General features: G+C 40.4%; 1 protein-coding gene and 1 long non-coding RNA gene across 3 annotated transcripts in view; both read right to left on the bottom strand.

The window, feature by feature from the left end:
- The window catches only part of LOC138969101 (alkaline phosphatase, tissue-nonspecific isozyme-like), a 32,675-nt gene that overhangs the window by 6,904 nt on the left and 8,919 nt on the right, over positions 1-16,852 (bottom strand). The window contains exons 1-7 of one of the 2 annotated variants that reach the window (XM_070341811.1): positions 13,117-13,358; positions 7,272-7,360; positions 4,266-4,486; positions 2,477-2,651; positions 1,667-1,854; positions 971-1,081; positions 57-159 (exon numbers count right to left, since the gene is read on the bottom strand). In XM_070341811.1, the coding sequence (XP_070197912.1) occupies positions 57-159; positions 971-1,081; positions 1,667-1,854; positions 2,477-2,651; positions 4,266-4,486; positions 7,272-7,347 (874 nt within the window). In that variant the 5' untranslated portion in view covers positions 7,348-7,360; positions 13,117-13,358. Of the gene's footprint in view, positions 1-56; positions 160-970; positions 1,082-1,666; positions 1,855-2,476; positions 2,652-4,265; positions 4,487-7,271; positions 7,361-13,116; positions 13,359-16,852 lie in introns of those variants that run through there. The other variant, XM_070341812.1, reaches the window with a different exon arrangement.
- LOC138968173 (uncharacterized) lies at positions 14,975-16,476 on the bottom strand. Its single transcript, XR_011456096.1, has 2 exons — positions 16,134-16,476; positions 14,975-15,653 (listed from the first exon to the last, which is right to left on the bottom strand). It is a non-coding gene; the product is annotated as an uncharacterized lncRNA (long non-coding RNA).

Raw genomic sequence — 16,852 nt, 5'->3', positions numbered from 1 at the left:
CTGTCTCTGTCTCTGTCTCTCTCTAGTTAGCTCTCTCTCTCTCTCTCTCTCTTGACCTAAAAGGTAGTCTGTCTTGTTGACGTCTATGGCATCCAGTTGTTGCTTGTTCCATAGGTAGGTAGCTTTGGCGCCTCGATTGTCTTTATTGTCCTTCCATACCTGTTGGAGATAAAGGAAACGCTCCTCAAGTAAAATCATTGAAAGCCAAAATGTACATGAAACACTTCTACATACTGCTTTTGTGCGTGTCTGAGAGAGAGAGAGAGAGAGAGAGAGAGAGAGAGAGAGAGAGAGAGAGAGAGAGAGAGAGAGAGAGAGAGAGAGAGAGAGAGAGAGAGAGATTTATGGAGTTCAGTTGCAACCTTGTATACTTTTACGGCGACAGGTTCTATTCCCGGACTCATTTTATTAGTTCGGTGGGTATGAATTCACTAGTAAGGAAGACTCGAATGCCGACCTCTTTTGACAGGGAGGGGGGGGGGGGGGATTAGAAGAGAAGACAAGAACAGATGAAGCAGTTTCTAATGAATGATCACCGTAACTGCTATTAACGGCAAGTGACATACGTGCCTGTTGTTTTCCTTGTGTTTTCACGGGCCCGGTTTACCTCATTGTGTCTGCGTGTAAGTTTCCGTGTATATATTATGTGTTTCGTTCTATCTTTTCTTTCCCTTCACTTGTCTTTTACATGTCTGTTCACAAAATCAAAAGATGATAGTTTTGTTTATTTCCTAACGCAGGTGTTTACAAAAAGTTTTGATACACATTTTTGGATTTACAGTCAATCTAAATTGTATTTCCAACAAATAGGATTGCATATCAAGAAAATTTTTTATACACGTTATGTTCGCAACTTCTCTTATTACTGTCTGTTCGGAGGTGTCTTTCAAGAAGTCAAAGAGTGGAGATCAGAATTACATTTAGATCAAGAGATTATATCAAAACGAAGTATCATACCCAGAAATCTTACCTGAATGAGATCTCGTCCATCCACACGACCGTGGACGTTAAGCTGGTCAAGCGTCCCAGGAACCAGTGCTGTGTTGGGCAAGAAATGCCTCCTACCTCCTCCAAGAATCACCTGTAAACAGAGTAGAATATGGGACATTATATTAGATATTTATTTCATTTTTTCCATCTGGGCAATTTATGAGGGTTGCCCTTCAGTGTGTTACGCTGAGGACTATTTGACATGTTTCCGTTCTGCTGAACTCATAACACAACACTATCTAAAAGTGGGAATCACACACACACACACACACACACACACACACACACACACACACACACACACACACACACACACACACACACACACACACACACACACACACACACACACACACACTTTCACACTTAAAGGTTTTGACCAAGAACGTTATAGAATATGTGGTATATTGTACCATGTATTGAGCTATTGGAACCTTGTCTGTACTTTGGCTCTTGAATGTGGGACCTTGCTGAGTTTTTTCACTCTTTTTAAGCGTGCACACGAATTACCTTCCCTACTACATTCACTACCGGAGGCACGCTTACATTTGTTTTAGTAATTGATTAACGGATTGTCGTTTTTGAACTTGGTATCTTCGTAAAAATGACACAGACAGTATGAGCTACACTAGTATCATGTACATACCTAGTTCGACATTATCTAAACCTCCCTTACTTTGATGCGAGTGTTGGATTCATCCTCAATCAGCTGGGTCGCAATGTCCTTGACCTTGCCCTTACAAAGGTCATTTGCGGATCCCATGGTAGCGTCACTTTCCCAGTCCCTTTCGGGTGTATGTGCATAGGCTGCCGCTGGTGTGGCATGGGTCACGTGGGTTGTGGTGACCAGTCCCACAGATTTTCCTGGCAATGTAAAATGCCTCTGTTACACGGTCGCCACATTACTGATTAGTTTCAGTTTTAGTCAACACAAGTTGCCGCGACTTTGTTATTTGAGAAAATAGTTTTGCTCAGTTAGATTTTTAATTCCATAAACAGTGTTGAACGGCAGCACGTGTTTAAAGCGAAGACTCCGTGTTGACATTGAGCCTTTAGATCAGTGCTTTGTTAACTGTGCACCAAAAAAACAACAAAAAAACTATTGAGGCAACTTTCGTTACTAAAGCATTCATTCTCGTGTCATTTCATTTAAAATGTATATGCCTTTTAAGGCACTCCACTATCGAACATACTTTTTGATTCAAGGATTTGCCTTAGCAGGGGTCATGTGTGAGAGAGAGAGAGAGAGAGAGAGAGAGAGAGAGAGAGAGAGAGAGAGAGACAGAGAGAGACAGAGACAGAGAGACAGAGAGACAGAGAGACAGAGAGACAGAGACAGAGAGAGACAGAGAGAGAGTTTTACGATAAAGACGTTAACCAGCTGAACATCGTGACCATTACCATGCATGGTAATTAATGAAAGAGCGTCAAAATAAAGACCAGAGAATAGAAAATACTGAGACTTAGTACGCATAAACGCACTAACCGGCGGCCAAGGCCCAATCCATAATCGTATCCACTGAGCCTTCGGGGAAAACGGTGCAGTTCTGACGAGTCACACGTGCGTTGACACCCAGGGTGCCGGAGTTGGCCTTGACCCCACCCAGGAAGGCCGTGGCCGTCCCCGCTGAGTCAGATACTTGTTTGTCCGTGCTGTAGGTCTGCAGTCAAGGAGAAACGGACAGTTATAGTCATTGAAAGTTAAGGAGTGGGTGGCCCTTCGAAGGACCGCTGAATCGACTTGTACTTGACCGGGTAAGTGGCGTGGCGGTAAAGGCGGAGACAAACGCACAACACAAAACCATGTTTTCGACGTCGGGGAAACACATGTTTTTAAAGAGGGGATGTCACAAGCGAAACACACAGATGAAGCGCGGTGCGCGTTTTCACATAAATATCGGTCAGTGTCAGCTTGACCCGTCCAGCTATCGCCCTGTGTTTGGGTTAAACAACACGCCGGGCTGGCAGTGCCCACCACAGAACTTATATTATACTAATATAAGTTCTGTGGTGCCCACTGATACGGTCAGTGTCAGCTTGACCCGTCCAGCTACCGCGCTGTGTTTGGGTTTGTAAACAACACGGCTGGCAGCGCCCACTGATATTATTTCCACTCTTCAATCGTGACAGACTCCATAAACTCTAGTTAGGATTCATGGGTCCGATACTACCCTGAATCGGTACCACATCTGAGTCAGTCATTTTTTTTCCATCTCCGTGGTGCCGGAAACCGAGTCACGTGAGTTGATCGTCCGCGTTCATTGGCTGACTACCAAAACGTGTTTTCAGATTTTAGAGCATGCTCTAAAACCCAAAACACGATGCGAAAACACAAAACAGTGTTTTCTGAAACGCGTTTTGGGGGATGTCACACGGGAAACACGCGCGCTGTTTTGTGTTTGTTTTGAAAGAAAACACTGTTTTGTGTTGTGCGTCTGACATGGCCTTAAGACGTCGGCCTTCTAATCGGGAGGTCGTGAGTTCGAATCTCCCAGGTCAACTTATGTGCAGACCTGCTAGTGACTTAACCCCCTTCGTGTGTACACGCAAGCACAAGACCAACTACGCACGGAAAAGATCCTGTAATCCATGTCAGAGTTCGGTGGGTTATGGAAACACGAAAATGCCCAGCATGCCTACTCAACGAAAGCGGAGTGAAGCTGACTATGCTCTCAGAGTATAGTGTGGGGAACCCAAATGGGCAAAACAAGCTCACACGTAACCAGACAATTCTGGAACGCTGAAGAAGAAGAAGACTTGTACAAGCACGTTGGATGAAGGGAGAGAGTTAGGCTTGCATGTTGGATTTGAGAAAAGTCCCGCCAGGGAAATATGGATTTTTGTTGCAATTCCCACGTCCACACGTACGGTGAATTAATGGGAGTGAATTAATGGGAGTGAATTAATGGGAGTGAATTAATGGGAGTGAATTAATGGGAGTGAATATGCTCTTCGTTACACTGTTCAAGTTGAAGTGAAGTTGCACATCCCACTCACAAAATAGCTTATTCCAAAATCTGAGTGTATATCAAAAAAAGTTGGTTGCTATCGAAAGTCACTGTGGACAAGTCTCAAGTCATATACTAATCAAGATACCAATCAGCACAAAACAGATGCATTTGTTCGATTCATCAGAACCCGGCTTTGTCGAATTGTAGCCCCAAACTAGCCATTAAACCGTGTGTTTCGATCACGTTTTTTGGAGACAGTTTGAACAGAATTTTAACCATTGCAATTCCAAAAGTATTTCATCAAATTTAAAGTTTGAATGTTACCTTCGCGAAAGCAGCATGGGGGAAGTGTTCAAAATTCAGCAGCGTCTCTTCCCCCGACTTGCCGTCTCTCTGACCCTTGTAGATTCGGGCAGCCGTCACAGTGGACACGCCCATGCCGTCAGCAAGGAAGAGGATGACGTTTTTAGCCACGCCCATATTATGCTGTATTTTCAGCGCTGCTGCTAGCTCGTCTTGGCCTTTCTGCATCCAATCTTCCGTGTCTGTACAGAATTGAATACATTGTTAGTACATCCTGGTTGTTGTTGGCATGTATCGAACATGACATTGTGTTCAAGGTAAATGACAAGAGACGAACCGCCGGACTGGCCTTGCATTTGTCCTTGTTGTTGTCTCCGATACGTTTTTAACGTGGGTTTATTTTTAGACATAATAAAAGGAGTTGACATTAGGCTAAATGTCCCTCGGGGATTAACAGTAATTGCAAGACCTAGAGCAGTCGGTCAGTTAACCCCGTGGATAAATTAAATATGTTCAATGTGACATTGTATTCAATAACACGTACAATACAAAACAAATTTGCCTTTCGTGTATTATTGAGAGTAACACTAACAGGATGTAGTGAGACAGAAAAAGACGAGTTAAAATGGTTCAGTTCAACACTCAAATAAAAATAAATTAAAAAACCTCACATAAAAAAAAACATTATACGACACTAGAAGATGTGATATGGATTTAGGGAAGTTTTATACACGCAATCTTCATAGGTATTCCCAAGGCTTTCATCGCGACCAAGTAAACGCTTCGAAATGAAATCCGTTGATAAAACAACATTCTATTGCTAAAGTTTCTCGGTTACAAATTGAACAATGGCACTGAATACTTGTTTGGTATCAGTTCCTTTTTAGTTTGGAAGCTCACAGAAGAGTATTAATAAATAACAAGCAAGTTAAAGGCCACACATTAGAGAGAGAGAGGGAGAGAGAGAGAGGAGAGAGAGAGAGAGAGGAGAGAGAGAGAGAGAGAGAGAGAGAGAGAGAGGAGAGAGAGAGATAGAGAGAGAGAGAGAGAGAGGAGAGAGAGAGAGAGAGAGAGGAGAGAGAGAGCGAGAGAGAGAGAGAGAAGGAGAGAGAGAGAGAAGGAGAGAGAGAGAGAGAGAGAGAGAGAGAGAGAGAAAGGGAGAGAGAGTGAGAGAGAGAGAGAAAGAGAGAGAGAGTGAGAGAGAGGGAGATGTAGAGAGAGAGAGAGGGGGAGATGTAGAGAGAGGGAGATGTAGAGAGAGAGAAACTGAAACTGAAACTGAAACTGAACTTTATTACCAAAGGATAGAGGTTTTAGGCAAAGCCTAATCTTACAACCTGTCCCTTATACAAACACTTAATACAGACGCACATAATATAGATAGTAAAATTGACAAGGTTATTGTTACTTACAGACGTACATAATGTAAATAGTAATAAGAAAGGGGTTATGGTTTTGTATACACATTCAAAAATGGGAAAAACAATATAGGGTGGAAATTGCAGCATAGTTGCAATAATGCATTGCATATAAACATCCAAAACAACTAATAACAAAAGGGAGAAAACAAATGTGGGGAGGAATTGTCCCAATCATTCGCATGTATATCATTATCAATACATACACATAAAGAACAAATCAAAATACAAACATAACTTGACTAAATGTAAAAAGCACTAAAATATCAGACATGAAAAGTGTTCTATTTACCCATTAAGCGGGAATGAAACTGGCGCCTAAACGTTTTCACAGAAGAGGCATTTCGGAGGTGTAGGGGTATGGAATTCCATAGAGACGCTCCTGAGAAGGCTAAACTTGACTTATACAAGTCTAGACGAGGGATGGGGGGAATCAGGTTCTGGGACCCATATCTTTTTGTGGCATGTCTGAAATGTGATTTTAAATATCCAGGAACATTATTGTTAATTACTTTGTACATAAAGACAGCCTTGTTTAGCGTCAACTGATCTTTCAAGGGAAGGAAATTAAGGAGCTTTAATTTATCATCTGTTGGCTTATTTGACTCATGCAGAATTAGTTTTGCAGCACGGCGATGAAGAGAATTGAGTCGTTTGAGATGAACATCACTGCAGTTATCCCAAAGTGTTGAAGCAAAGTTGATATGGGGCATTATGTGAGCGTAATAAAACAACTTGAGTGCTTCCACATCAGCATAATGTCTTAATTTAGACAATAAGTACAAATTTTTAGATACTAATTTGCAAATTTTACTCAAGTGAGTTTGCCATTTCAATTCTTGATCAACGGTAACCCCTAATAATTTATGCTCTTTAACTTGTTGCACTTGAGTTGAATCAATTGACAGTTGAAGTTGTAAGGGTTTTAATTGGTGTTTTTGTCTAGTTGTAATCACCATACTTTTCGTCTTAACAGGGTGAATAACCATTGCATTAGTGGTGCACCATTCTGTCATCTCATCTATACTTTTTTGAAGAGATTGGTTGACGGCTACCAAAGACTTCTGACTGGTGTGGATTGATGAATCATCCGCAAAGAACTCACATCTTACTTTCTCATCTGACACATGAAGAGGTAAATCATTTATATAAATACAGAACAATATAGGTCCTAATACAGACCCTTGAGGCACACCACTTTTGACAAAATCATTCGACGAAGTTTTACAGTTGATGAATACATATTGTTTCCGTTTTGAAAGATATGATTCGAAGAAGGCACAAGCAGAGTCATCTTTTAAGTAGCATTGTAATTTCTTTAATAATAAGGAGTGGTCTACAAGGTCAAAGGCTTTTTTAAAGTCCAGGAATAACGCTCCTGTTACTTCGAGAGAGAGAGAGAGAGAGAGAGAGAGAGAGAGAGAGAGAGAGAGAGAGAGAGAGAGAGAGAGAGAGAGAGAGAGAGAGAGAGAGAGAGAGAGAGAGAGAGAGAGAGAGAGAGAGAGAGAGAGAGAGAGAGAGAGAGAGAGAGAGCCGGCCAGCTGTGTGTGTGTGTGTGTGTATGTGGTATGAAGGCGATCGCGTGAGAGATATCTATTATATCACTTACCCTCATTAATGTTGTCTGGTTGTGTCCAATGTAGACAACAGAAGAAGATGAGGAGGCATAGAAGTTTCTCGGCCATTGTGGTGATTTACCTGACACAAACATAACCATGTTAGAGCAACATAACAAGTGGCAATGTAACAACATAAAAGAGAGAGAGAGAGAGAGAGAGAGAGAGAGAGAGAGAGAGAGAGAGAGAGAGAGAGAGAGAGAGAGAGAGAGAGAGAGAGACGCAGACGCAGACGCAGATAATTTATTCAATAGGCCATAGCCCCTTATGAAGGATCGGAGTGTGAACAAATGATTAACGTTGCAAATAATTTAACTCATCAGGTGCAAAAATGGTACAACATAACAATCGCACAACACTACGGATTAAAACATACATTACATGTTATTTAACTAAGAGGTTAAAACATCTCTTAATTTAAAGGCTTTATACAAATACAAGGATACATTTCTAACAACAGTTTCTTGAGGGGAAGCCAGGAGCAAGCTGAGTCTAAAAGTGCTTGGGTTTTTATAATATTTAAATGGGATAAATTTTTCTCTTAATCTGTTTAAGTATGGACAACACAAAACAAAATGGACTTCATCATCTTGCTTTACTTTACAAAGGGGACACATTAACTGATCGGCATCATGCTGTTTATATCGGTTAGCATGCACATTTATTTCTGAAATACCGAATCGAAACCTAGTCATAATAAACTTTAGATGTCTATCCACATTCAACAAAAGGTAGGGTTTAATGTCATGTACAGTACAAAATGTCCGATAAACAGCAAATCTATCACTATTTTGAATATGATAATCCCACTCTTGCCATCTGCAATCGACCAACCTTTCCCTAAAAACACGCAAAAACTCTTTTTCATTAACAACGCCCTGGTTCAACCACACAAAACCAAAACCGTACTCATACAATTTACAACGGACACTTGAGGCCCAGTTCTTTTTACCACTCTCATCCATTTTATACAACATATCATATGATTTACGAGGAAGTCTGTGCGCCTCCATCTTTAACAATTTCATCCAGTAGCTAACGCATCTTAAAATAGAATTCAAATATATCGGATATCTGTTTGTCTCACCATATACCAGGTCATTAGGTGTTCGCATACGAACTCCTAAGAACTTCTTCAATGCAAATAAATGGACTTTTTCACACTGCAGAGCAGCTTTATCCAATCCCCATATCTCAGCACCATACTGTACTATTGGTTGTACTTGGGAATCAAACAACTTCAAAAAGACATGCAAACTATTATTATTAAGCACAGATAATCTTTGTATAATACACATCAGAGCATTTTTGGCCCGGCTTGAGAGATCACTACAGGCAGCAGTGAAACTGAGTCGAGTTGAAAACAATATTCCTAAAGGAGACAGTGACAAAAGGTCAGGTGTCATGTCTACTGTCCCGAATGACACACGATTGCTGACATTTCACCATTGCCAAAAGAATAAACATATAAGAAATAGGTAGAACATGAATGTGAAAACTGACTTTGATTGTTGATCAGTATGTTCTATACCACTAACAAATAATCTACTTACGCATAGCTGTTTGGCAAATGTATGTTGCATGGGACACACTGACATGAAAGTGGAAGATGTTTTCCCTCTAGAGAAAGTACATATCAAGTTACAATTTTTGTGCTCTTCCATTCCAGTTGGCAATCAATTGTTAACGCATGTTATTAGAAAAAATAGAACGAAAACAGATTAGATAGAATGAAAAATGTACTGGTGATGTCATTTGGGACATACTGACATGAAAACGTCACCTTTTGTCATTGTCTCAAATACTTATACACGTTTACAACAGGTAAAATATCAACCCCATATGTCCATCTTTCCCTTGCACTCAAATATCCACCTTTCCTAAACACAATAATGTTACTTTTACTCATGTTTACCTTTAAATGAAGAGAGGACACTGCCCTGCGTAAATTATTTAACTGAGTCTGTAGACCCACGACCGTCTTTGACAACAACAATAGATCATCAGCAAGAAAAATAATAAACAATTCTAAATAATCATCAGTAGATGTGGCACCATGTCTTCCATTCTCAATTATCTCAAGTGCTAACTCATTGATAAAGAGAGAAAATAAAACTGGGCTACATACATCGCCCTGTTTAACACCAAATGTACAATTAATATAATCCGTAAACTTTGCTCCACATCTCACTTTTATTTTTACATTATCATACATACTCTTCACACACCTAAAGAGTTTCCCTTTTATACAATTTTTTAACAGAATTGGCCAGAGCAAAGCTGGAGAGAGAGAGAGAGAGAGAGAGAGAGAGAGAGAGAGAGAGAGAGAGAGAGAGAGAGAGAGAGAGAGAGAGAGTTACATTTTCATTCACTCTAGACGCTCGTGGTTTCGTTATGTACAAGGAGACATGCATAGCGTGCGCTATTAAGTCATGATTAATTACTAGGGAGAGACGGGGTGGGGGAGGGAGGTTGTTGTGAGGAGGTAACATCCATTTGCCAGGAAAGCGAAGTAGATCCATAGTACGTCCGGTTTTGGGCAGAATATACTATGACGAGTACGAGCCTGTTTTCCTTCCAGGCAACGTGTCGCGGGCTGGGATAATCTGCAGTGCGTCGTCGGTCCTGCTGAAGTTACATATTATGTGAGCGGGGCCCCTTATGAATACAAATGTATCCTACATACGTGAGAGAGACACCCGTGAGATAATAATCGTTCAAATCACACGTGGGTATATCATGTAAATGAGGTCATGTCAAGCAAGTCTGGCAGGGACCTGTTTTTCCACTGCTTATGATGCCAAAGTCACCGAGACAAACGTCATTATAGAAACACAAATTGCGCTCGCTAATTACCCTCGATGAATCTTCAGACTAACACGTGACGCCACACTTTCAGAGTGACGTTTCTTTGCTTTGAAGTAATAGATTGCACGAGGCTTTAGAAGAGATCGAGGTTCCAAAACAAGCGTCTTCAATTTAGCTGCCTCGAATGCAGGACATTTTCAGTAAAATACACGTAAGTACAGTATGTAGGATAAACAGAATACTACATGGCTTGCTGTGTCGTACCAGATTTACACTCGTTGCTTTTTCAAATAGTGAACAGCTCGCTTTCACTCGCAGTTCAATATTTAAAAATACAACTCGTGTAAATCTGGTACGACACAGCAAGTCATGTAGTATTCTCTATGTATATGTCAGGTTATCTGCGCCGTTATACACCTAGGTATGTTCTTCAGCGAAAGTCACTGATATAAAAATATAAATAAAGTAGAGAGAGAGAGAGAGAGAGAGAGAGAGAGAGAGAGAGAGAGAGAGAGAGAGAGAGAGAGAGAGAGAGAGAGAGAGAGAGAGAGAGAGAGAGAGAGAGAGAGAGAGAGAGAGAGAGCTGTATGTTTTCTCCTGATACATAATTACTTCTTTTATAACATGACCTTTGAACTGGTGCCCTTGTAACATCGGTGCTTAACGCTGAAAACCAAACAGTTCTTGTGTGGAGTAGGGAGTTCAAGGCACTTCAACAGCACAACGTACGCTGGATGACCGCGGTCAGTTGCCATACAGATAGGAGTTTTTAACATGTGGCATGACCTTTAAGTGTGGTAGCGCCTGCGTTAGGGATAAATACCCATACTACGTTGAAGGGACATAAAAAACCAACAACCAACAATCAACTCTCGTCCTTTGCAAAACAAACACTGTTCCTCTTCAAGCGTTTCAAAGTGTATCTCTTTCAAGGCATTGTCCACAATACACAGTCCATCGGTTTTTCACTGTTTGTGTACTGCCCTGACCGTCGCTGCCTTCCCGTATGTTTATGTGTTTGTAATGTGATTATAATGCAAGCCAAGAGACAAAAAAAGGTTCCATTTGACTCGAACGTGCAGTTCATTCATAAATGAACGTATTTCAGGGAGGTCACACAAGACAATCGATTTATAAAGGAATGGTAATTTTCTATGTGATTATATACAGTGTGCATACAATTGGACATTGGAAGCAAACTAAAACCTAACAAGTCGCGTAAGGCGAAATTACTACATTTAGTCAAGCTGTAGAACTCTCAGAATGAAACTGAACGTAGTCCGCCGCAAGTGCAAAACGCAGTGAAAGTGACGAGCCTGTTTGGCCTGGCAGCGGTTGCGCTGTGCTTCATAGCACGCTTTACTGTACCTCTCTTCGTTTTAACTTTCTGAGTGTGTTTTTAATCCAAACATATCATATCTATATGTTTTTGGAATCAGGAACCGACAAGGAATAAGATGAAATAGTTTTTAAATCGATTTCGGAAATTTAATTTTGATCATAATTTTTATATTTTTAATTTTCAGAGATTGTTTTTAATCCAAATATAACATATGTATATGTTTTTGGAATCAGAAAATGACGAAGAATAAGATGAAATTGTTTTTAGATCGTTTAATAAAAAAATAATTTTAATTACAAGTTTCCGATTTTTAATGACCAAACTCACTCATTAGTTTTTAAGCCACCAAGCTGAAATGCAATACCAAACCCCGGCCTTTGTCGAAGATTGCTTTGCCAAAATTTCAATCAATTTAATTGAAAAATGAGGGTGTGACAGTGCCGCCTCAACTTTTACAAAAAGCCGGATATGACGTCATCAAAGGTATTTATCGAAAAAAGGAAAAAAACGTCCGGGGATATCATACCCAGGAACTCTCATGTCAAATTTCATAAAGATCAGTCCAGTAGTTTAGTCTGTATCGCTCTACACACACACACACACGCACACACACACACATACACCACACCCTCGTCTCGATTCCCTCCCTACGTTAAAACATTTAGTCAAAACTTGACTAAATGTAACAAGTCGCGGCGTAAGGCGAAATTACTACATTTAGTCAAGCTGTCGAACTCACAGAATGAAACTGAACGCACTGCATTTTTTCACTAAGACCGTATATTAACATCGTCAGTCCCCCGCTCGTGGAAAAGGCAGTGAAATTAACAAGCCAGTACAGCGCGGTAGTGGTTGAACTGAGCAGGATAGCACGCTTTTCTGCAGCTGTATCTCTATTCTTTTTAACTTTCTGAGCTTGTTTTTAATCCAAACATAACATATCTATATGTTTTTGGAATCAGGAACCAACAAGGAAGAAGACAAAATTGTTTTCAAATCGATTTCGGAAATTTTATTTTAATCATAATTTTCATATTTTTAATTTTCTGAGCTTATTTTTAATTCGAATATAACATATTTATATGTTTTGGGAATCAGCAAATAATGAAGAATAAGATAAAAATATTTTTGGAACGTTTTGTAAAAAAATAATGTTAATTACATTTTTTAGATTTTTAACGACCAAACACATTAATTATTTTGTACGCCTCCAATCTGAAATGCAATACCAAAGTCCGGCCTTCGTCGAAGATTGCTTGACCAAAAATGTCAATTAAATAATTTTGGTTTAAAAAAAATGAAGGCGTGACAGTGCCGCCTCAACTTTCATAAAAAAACCGGATTTATTATGACGTCATCAAAGACATTTATATATAAAAAAAAACTAGTCTGGGGATATCATACCCAGGAACTATCATGTTAAATTTCATGAAGATCGGTCCAGTAGTAGTCTGAAGCGCTCTACACACACACACACACACACACACACACACACATACACACATGCATACATACATACATACATACATACATCCATACATACATACATACATACATACATACATACATACATACACACATACATCAAGACCCTCGTCTCGATTTCCAGTCTATGTTAAAAACATTTTAGTCAAAACTTGGCTAAATGTGAAAATCAAGCAAGATAAAAAGAAGTATATCTGGCTTACCTTCTCGCCGTTGAAGAATGTGGGATGTATCATTCCTGCAGCCTGAACTGAACTTCCGGAATAGGATACGTCTCGGCTCAAAATGCAAAGGTCTTTATTTAATTAATCCCGGCTTTATAATTATGCATAATCTTCAAAACCTCCGCTTGACATATATAGTAAAACTGAAGCTAAACCTTCTGCCTGACACCGACACCGTCGGAGGCCACAAAGACAGCGTTGTGTACGTATGACGCCATACATGCACGGAGCATCCCCTCAATTACGGTGGTAGGACTTGGTGTCTATTTATTCACTGTCTGTGTGGTCACAGCTTACGACACAACGGAACTGGAAGAGACCCGTCAGTCAAACATGGCCGAGTGAGTTATGACGTGTACGGGTCACGTCGTTGTCTTCCTGCGATACGTGTGGAGGTCGCGCGCTAGGCCTATGGAGAGGAGAGCAAGAGCAGCTTTTCCAAAAAAAACTAAACAAATATTCATATTAATTCAGGGTTTTAGGTTAAAAAAATCGTGACTTGGCATGCTAAGCAAAACATGGTTGAGCCAATAGGTGCCAAAGTTTGAGGCAGATCCGAGTGCTGTTTTTCATTCATGTAGCTGTAAGGAAGTGAAATGCGACACTCGTGTGTGTGTAAGAGAGAGAGAGAGAGAGAGAGAGAGAGAGAGAGAGAGAGAGAGAGAGAGAGAGAGAGAGAGAGAGAGAGAGTATGTTTTAGGGTTTGTGTGTATAACAGGAGGAGGGAGAGGTAGTACGAGAGAAAAAGGCATACAATAGAGGATAATTAACGTAAAATTTTAGCATAAAATCTTTGAAAACAGAGTCTCTGAAAAACGTAGGTTGTCTATAAAGGGGGTTCCGCTGTTATGAAACTTCAAATGATACTTTTTAAATGAAATAGAAAACAAATGAATAAGAACAAAACTATAACCAACACGTATTTATTTTGATGCTTGATGCTGTGCTTCCGTTAGAATAGACATTTTAACATTACTTCAAGTTTAAAACTCTCAATAATGCAATGCAATGCCAAGTAATGTAGGTGTATGTACGTCAAACGTCTTGTACAAGAGAAAAAACATGTTAAACGCAGTTCTGCTTTCAAGGTCTGACGTGTTACAATCTCTAATTGTTGCCATGATTTGAATATGAATATAATTATATGTATGACGTCCGCGATTATATTTATCGTACTTACGTGCAGAAAGAACAAATGAGACACACGACTGCTTAACATCTTCCTAGAAAGGTTCGGTTACAGATGGTTTAAAAAATCTTAGTTTTTATACTTTTGTCCTTTTGATTTAGCAAAATGCTGGCCGTTTTTAGTTCTATAAAACTTTGCGAGACTACTATGGAATTATCTTGATGTGTACAATTGTGTCGGCTTAGTGTGTTTCTTGTGAATTTTTCAACGAAAGACTCAAAGAATATAATTGCGACGCCTTTGGATTTCAAGCTTTCAGGGCCTAAAATTATCGGCCATTGAATTCAGAAAGCTTTTTTTCTTGATAGTTGCAGACATGATTGTGTGTGTGTGTGTGTGTGTGTGTGTGTGTGTGTGTGTGTGTGTGTGTGTGAGTGTGTGTGAGAGTTCTTTCATGAAGGAAATGCATCATTGTGTCCTTAATTTTCTCTCATGCACTCTCTTATTCTTGGGACAATTCCGTTCCTTTATCATTGACGTCATGTCATGACTTATTTTGTCACTGGAAGAAATGTATGTGCCACTGTATGTGTGGACATCTAATCTTAAAACATAATTATGTACGCTTTACTTTACTACGTGGATAAATGTGTTCATTTGGAGGCCAAACGAAAACGCTATGTACACAATGAACAAGAAACGGTTGTATTCATTCAATGTCATACATGATTTTTATTCCGAGAGAGTACTAACATTGACGAAAATGAACTTGCTATTTTTAATGAACAATTAGCACAACATCCGTATTCAAACATCTGTTGTACTCTGCCTATGCAGCAACCACCATGTACCACGCCCACTTTTTGTATCAGACGCCCGCGTGTTTCACGGAGATGAGAAAGTAAGCAGACCAAATGTGGATGATTTTCCCTTCATTGTCTGCAGGTACTGAATCCAGTATGGGAAAAATGGTCTCCCCCGACACTGCGTTCGACTTAAAGCGAGGGTTGCCCCTGTACCCCACAGGGTTCCTGTCTGTTGAATATTAAAGAACATTAGGGGAAAACTACCAATTCACGTCATACGGTGTGCGTCATTCTCACACAGCCAACAATCACCACAACCGTCAGCATAAATCCTTTGAACACGAACAGAGTGTTCAAACTAGCCGCCCCGGAACATGTATGCACCTCTCCACGCTGCTGACAATGCTGAGTGTTGGGCCCCACACAAGCGGCGTAGGCCATGACGTGGGCGATGTAGTTCTGCTCGTGCACCCCGTGAAACAAGTGGGACATGGGCCCTGTGGCGTAGATACCCACGTCCTCCCCACCGTGCGTCTCCCACGGCATCCTCACCAACGCCGACTGCTGGTGATCAAGCGATGCTGGGCACAGACAATTACAGTGAATCAAATGTCAGGCATGTGTTGCTAGTGTGATCTGTAAGTCATGCAATACGACGCTTTATTGCTCGTTACCGTCAATATTCACATGCGTTCTTAGATTTAGTTTCATTTTGAACTTTAACAGCGTAAGTGGAAGCTTCTTTCCTTATTTATTTGTTTATACAATTCGCGGCCTTTCAAAATAGTTATTTTGCAAATTTTCGTTCAGACACTAGCCGTTGTACATGTGCAACATGTAAAGTAACACGTGTACAAAACTTGAGTTTTAGAATCTTCTTCGCTTCACTGTAATGGACCTACATATAAATAGTGGCAAACATGGAGACCATCATGTAAACTGAGAAAGGGATGAAAATATGAACGGTCCCGAAGAGCCAGAGATGTTGAAGGTACATGTATGCACAAACCTACCACCAACCAAATTTCCTTGTGAAATACGAAAAGAAACATGATACGTACTGGTATTGATCCCTGTCAGGTTAACCCTTCCGGGTCCCGGGCCGTTAGTATAAGACAGCGTGGCGAAAGGCATTCCATCGAAGGGGGCCTCTGCATCATTGACCGGGGTCACCAGACCTGTAAATGCATTCCAAGTCAATTACAAACTATGCAAGTTTAAGTATACGTTTTGACTATATGTGACCCTCCACCACGGAATGAGTCGCATGTCACCTTTGCTTGATTTTCATATTTTTACATTTTCCTACAGATTTTTTTAAGTTCTATCGAGTGGTGAAAACCGTTTTAGAAAAGAGCGAAAACTGTTCGAGTTATAAGCCTGTGACTAAGGTGACCCTCACACTGTTACCACAGTCCCCCTGCACTTATATTAAGCCTAGCACGGAACCGCGCAAGGTGACATGCGACTCATTCCGTGGTGGAGGGTCACATATTTGACTATAATTATTACGGTCCCATCATAAGAATAGCATTATCTGTTGTTCGAAAGTAAGCTACGATGATTCACACGGGCGTCGACCTTTCGCGCGGTCTATAACTTATGGTTTCAGCCACACTCCGCGCATGAGCCTCTACCATGGAATATTACAAGTTGTTTTTTTTCTTTCAGTAAATTCCCTTTTTAAATGCCCTGTTTTTAGACTCTTCCCGTCTTCCCCATTTGAAGAATTCTTTTTGAGATTGTATGTAACATCCATGATTTTATTTTCCATTGTAAG

The sequence above is a fragment of the Littorina saxatilis genome, linkage group LG6 (assembly GCF_037325665.1).
Source record: "Littorina saxatilis isolate snail1 linkage group LG6, US_GU_Lsax_2.0, whole genome shotgun sequence".
NCBI classification, from domain to species: Eukaryota; Metazoa; Mollusca; class Gastropoda; order Littorinimorpha; family Littorinidae; genus Littorina; species Littorina saxatilis.
This window is presented reverse-complemented; position numbering and strand designations above follow the sequence as displayed.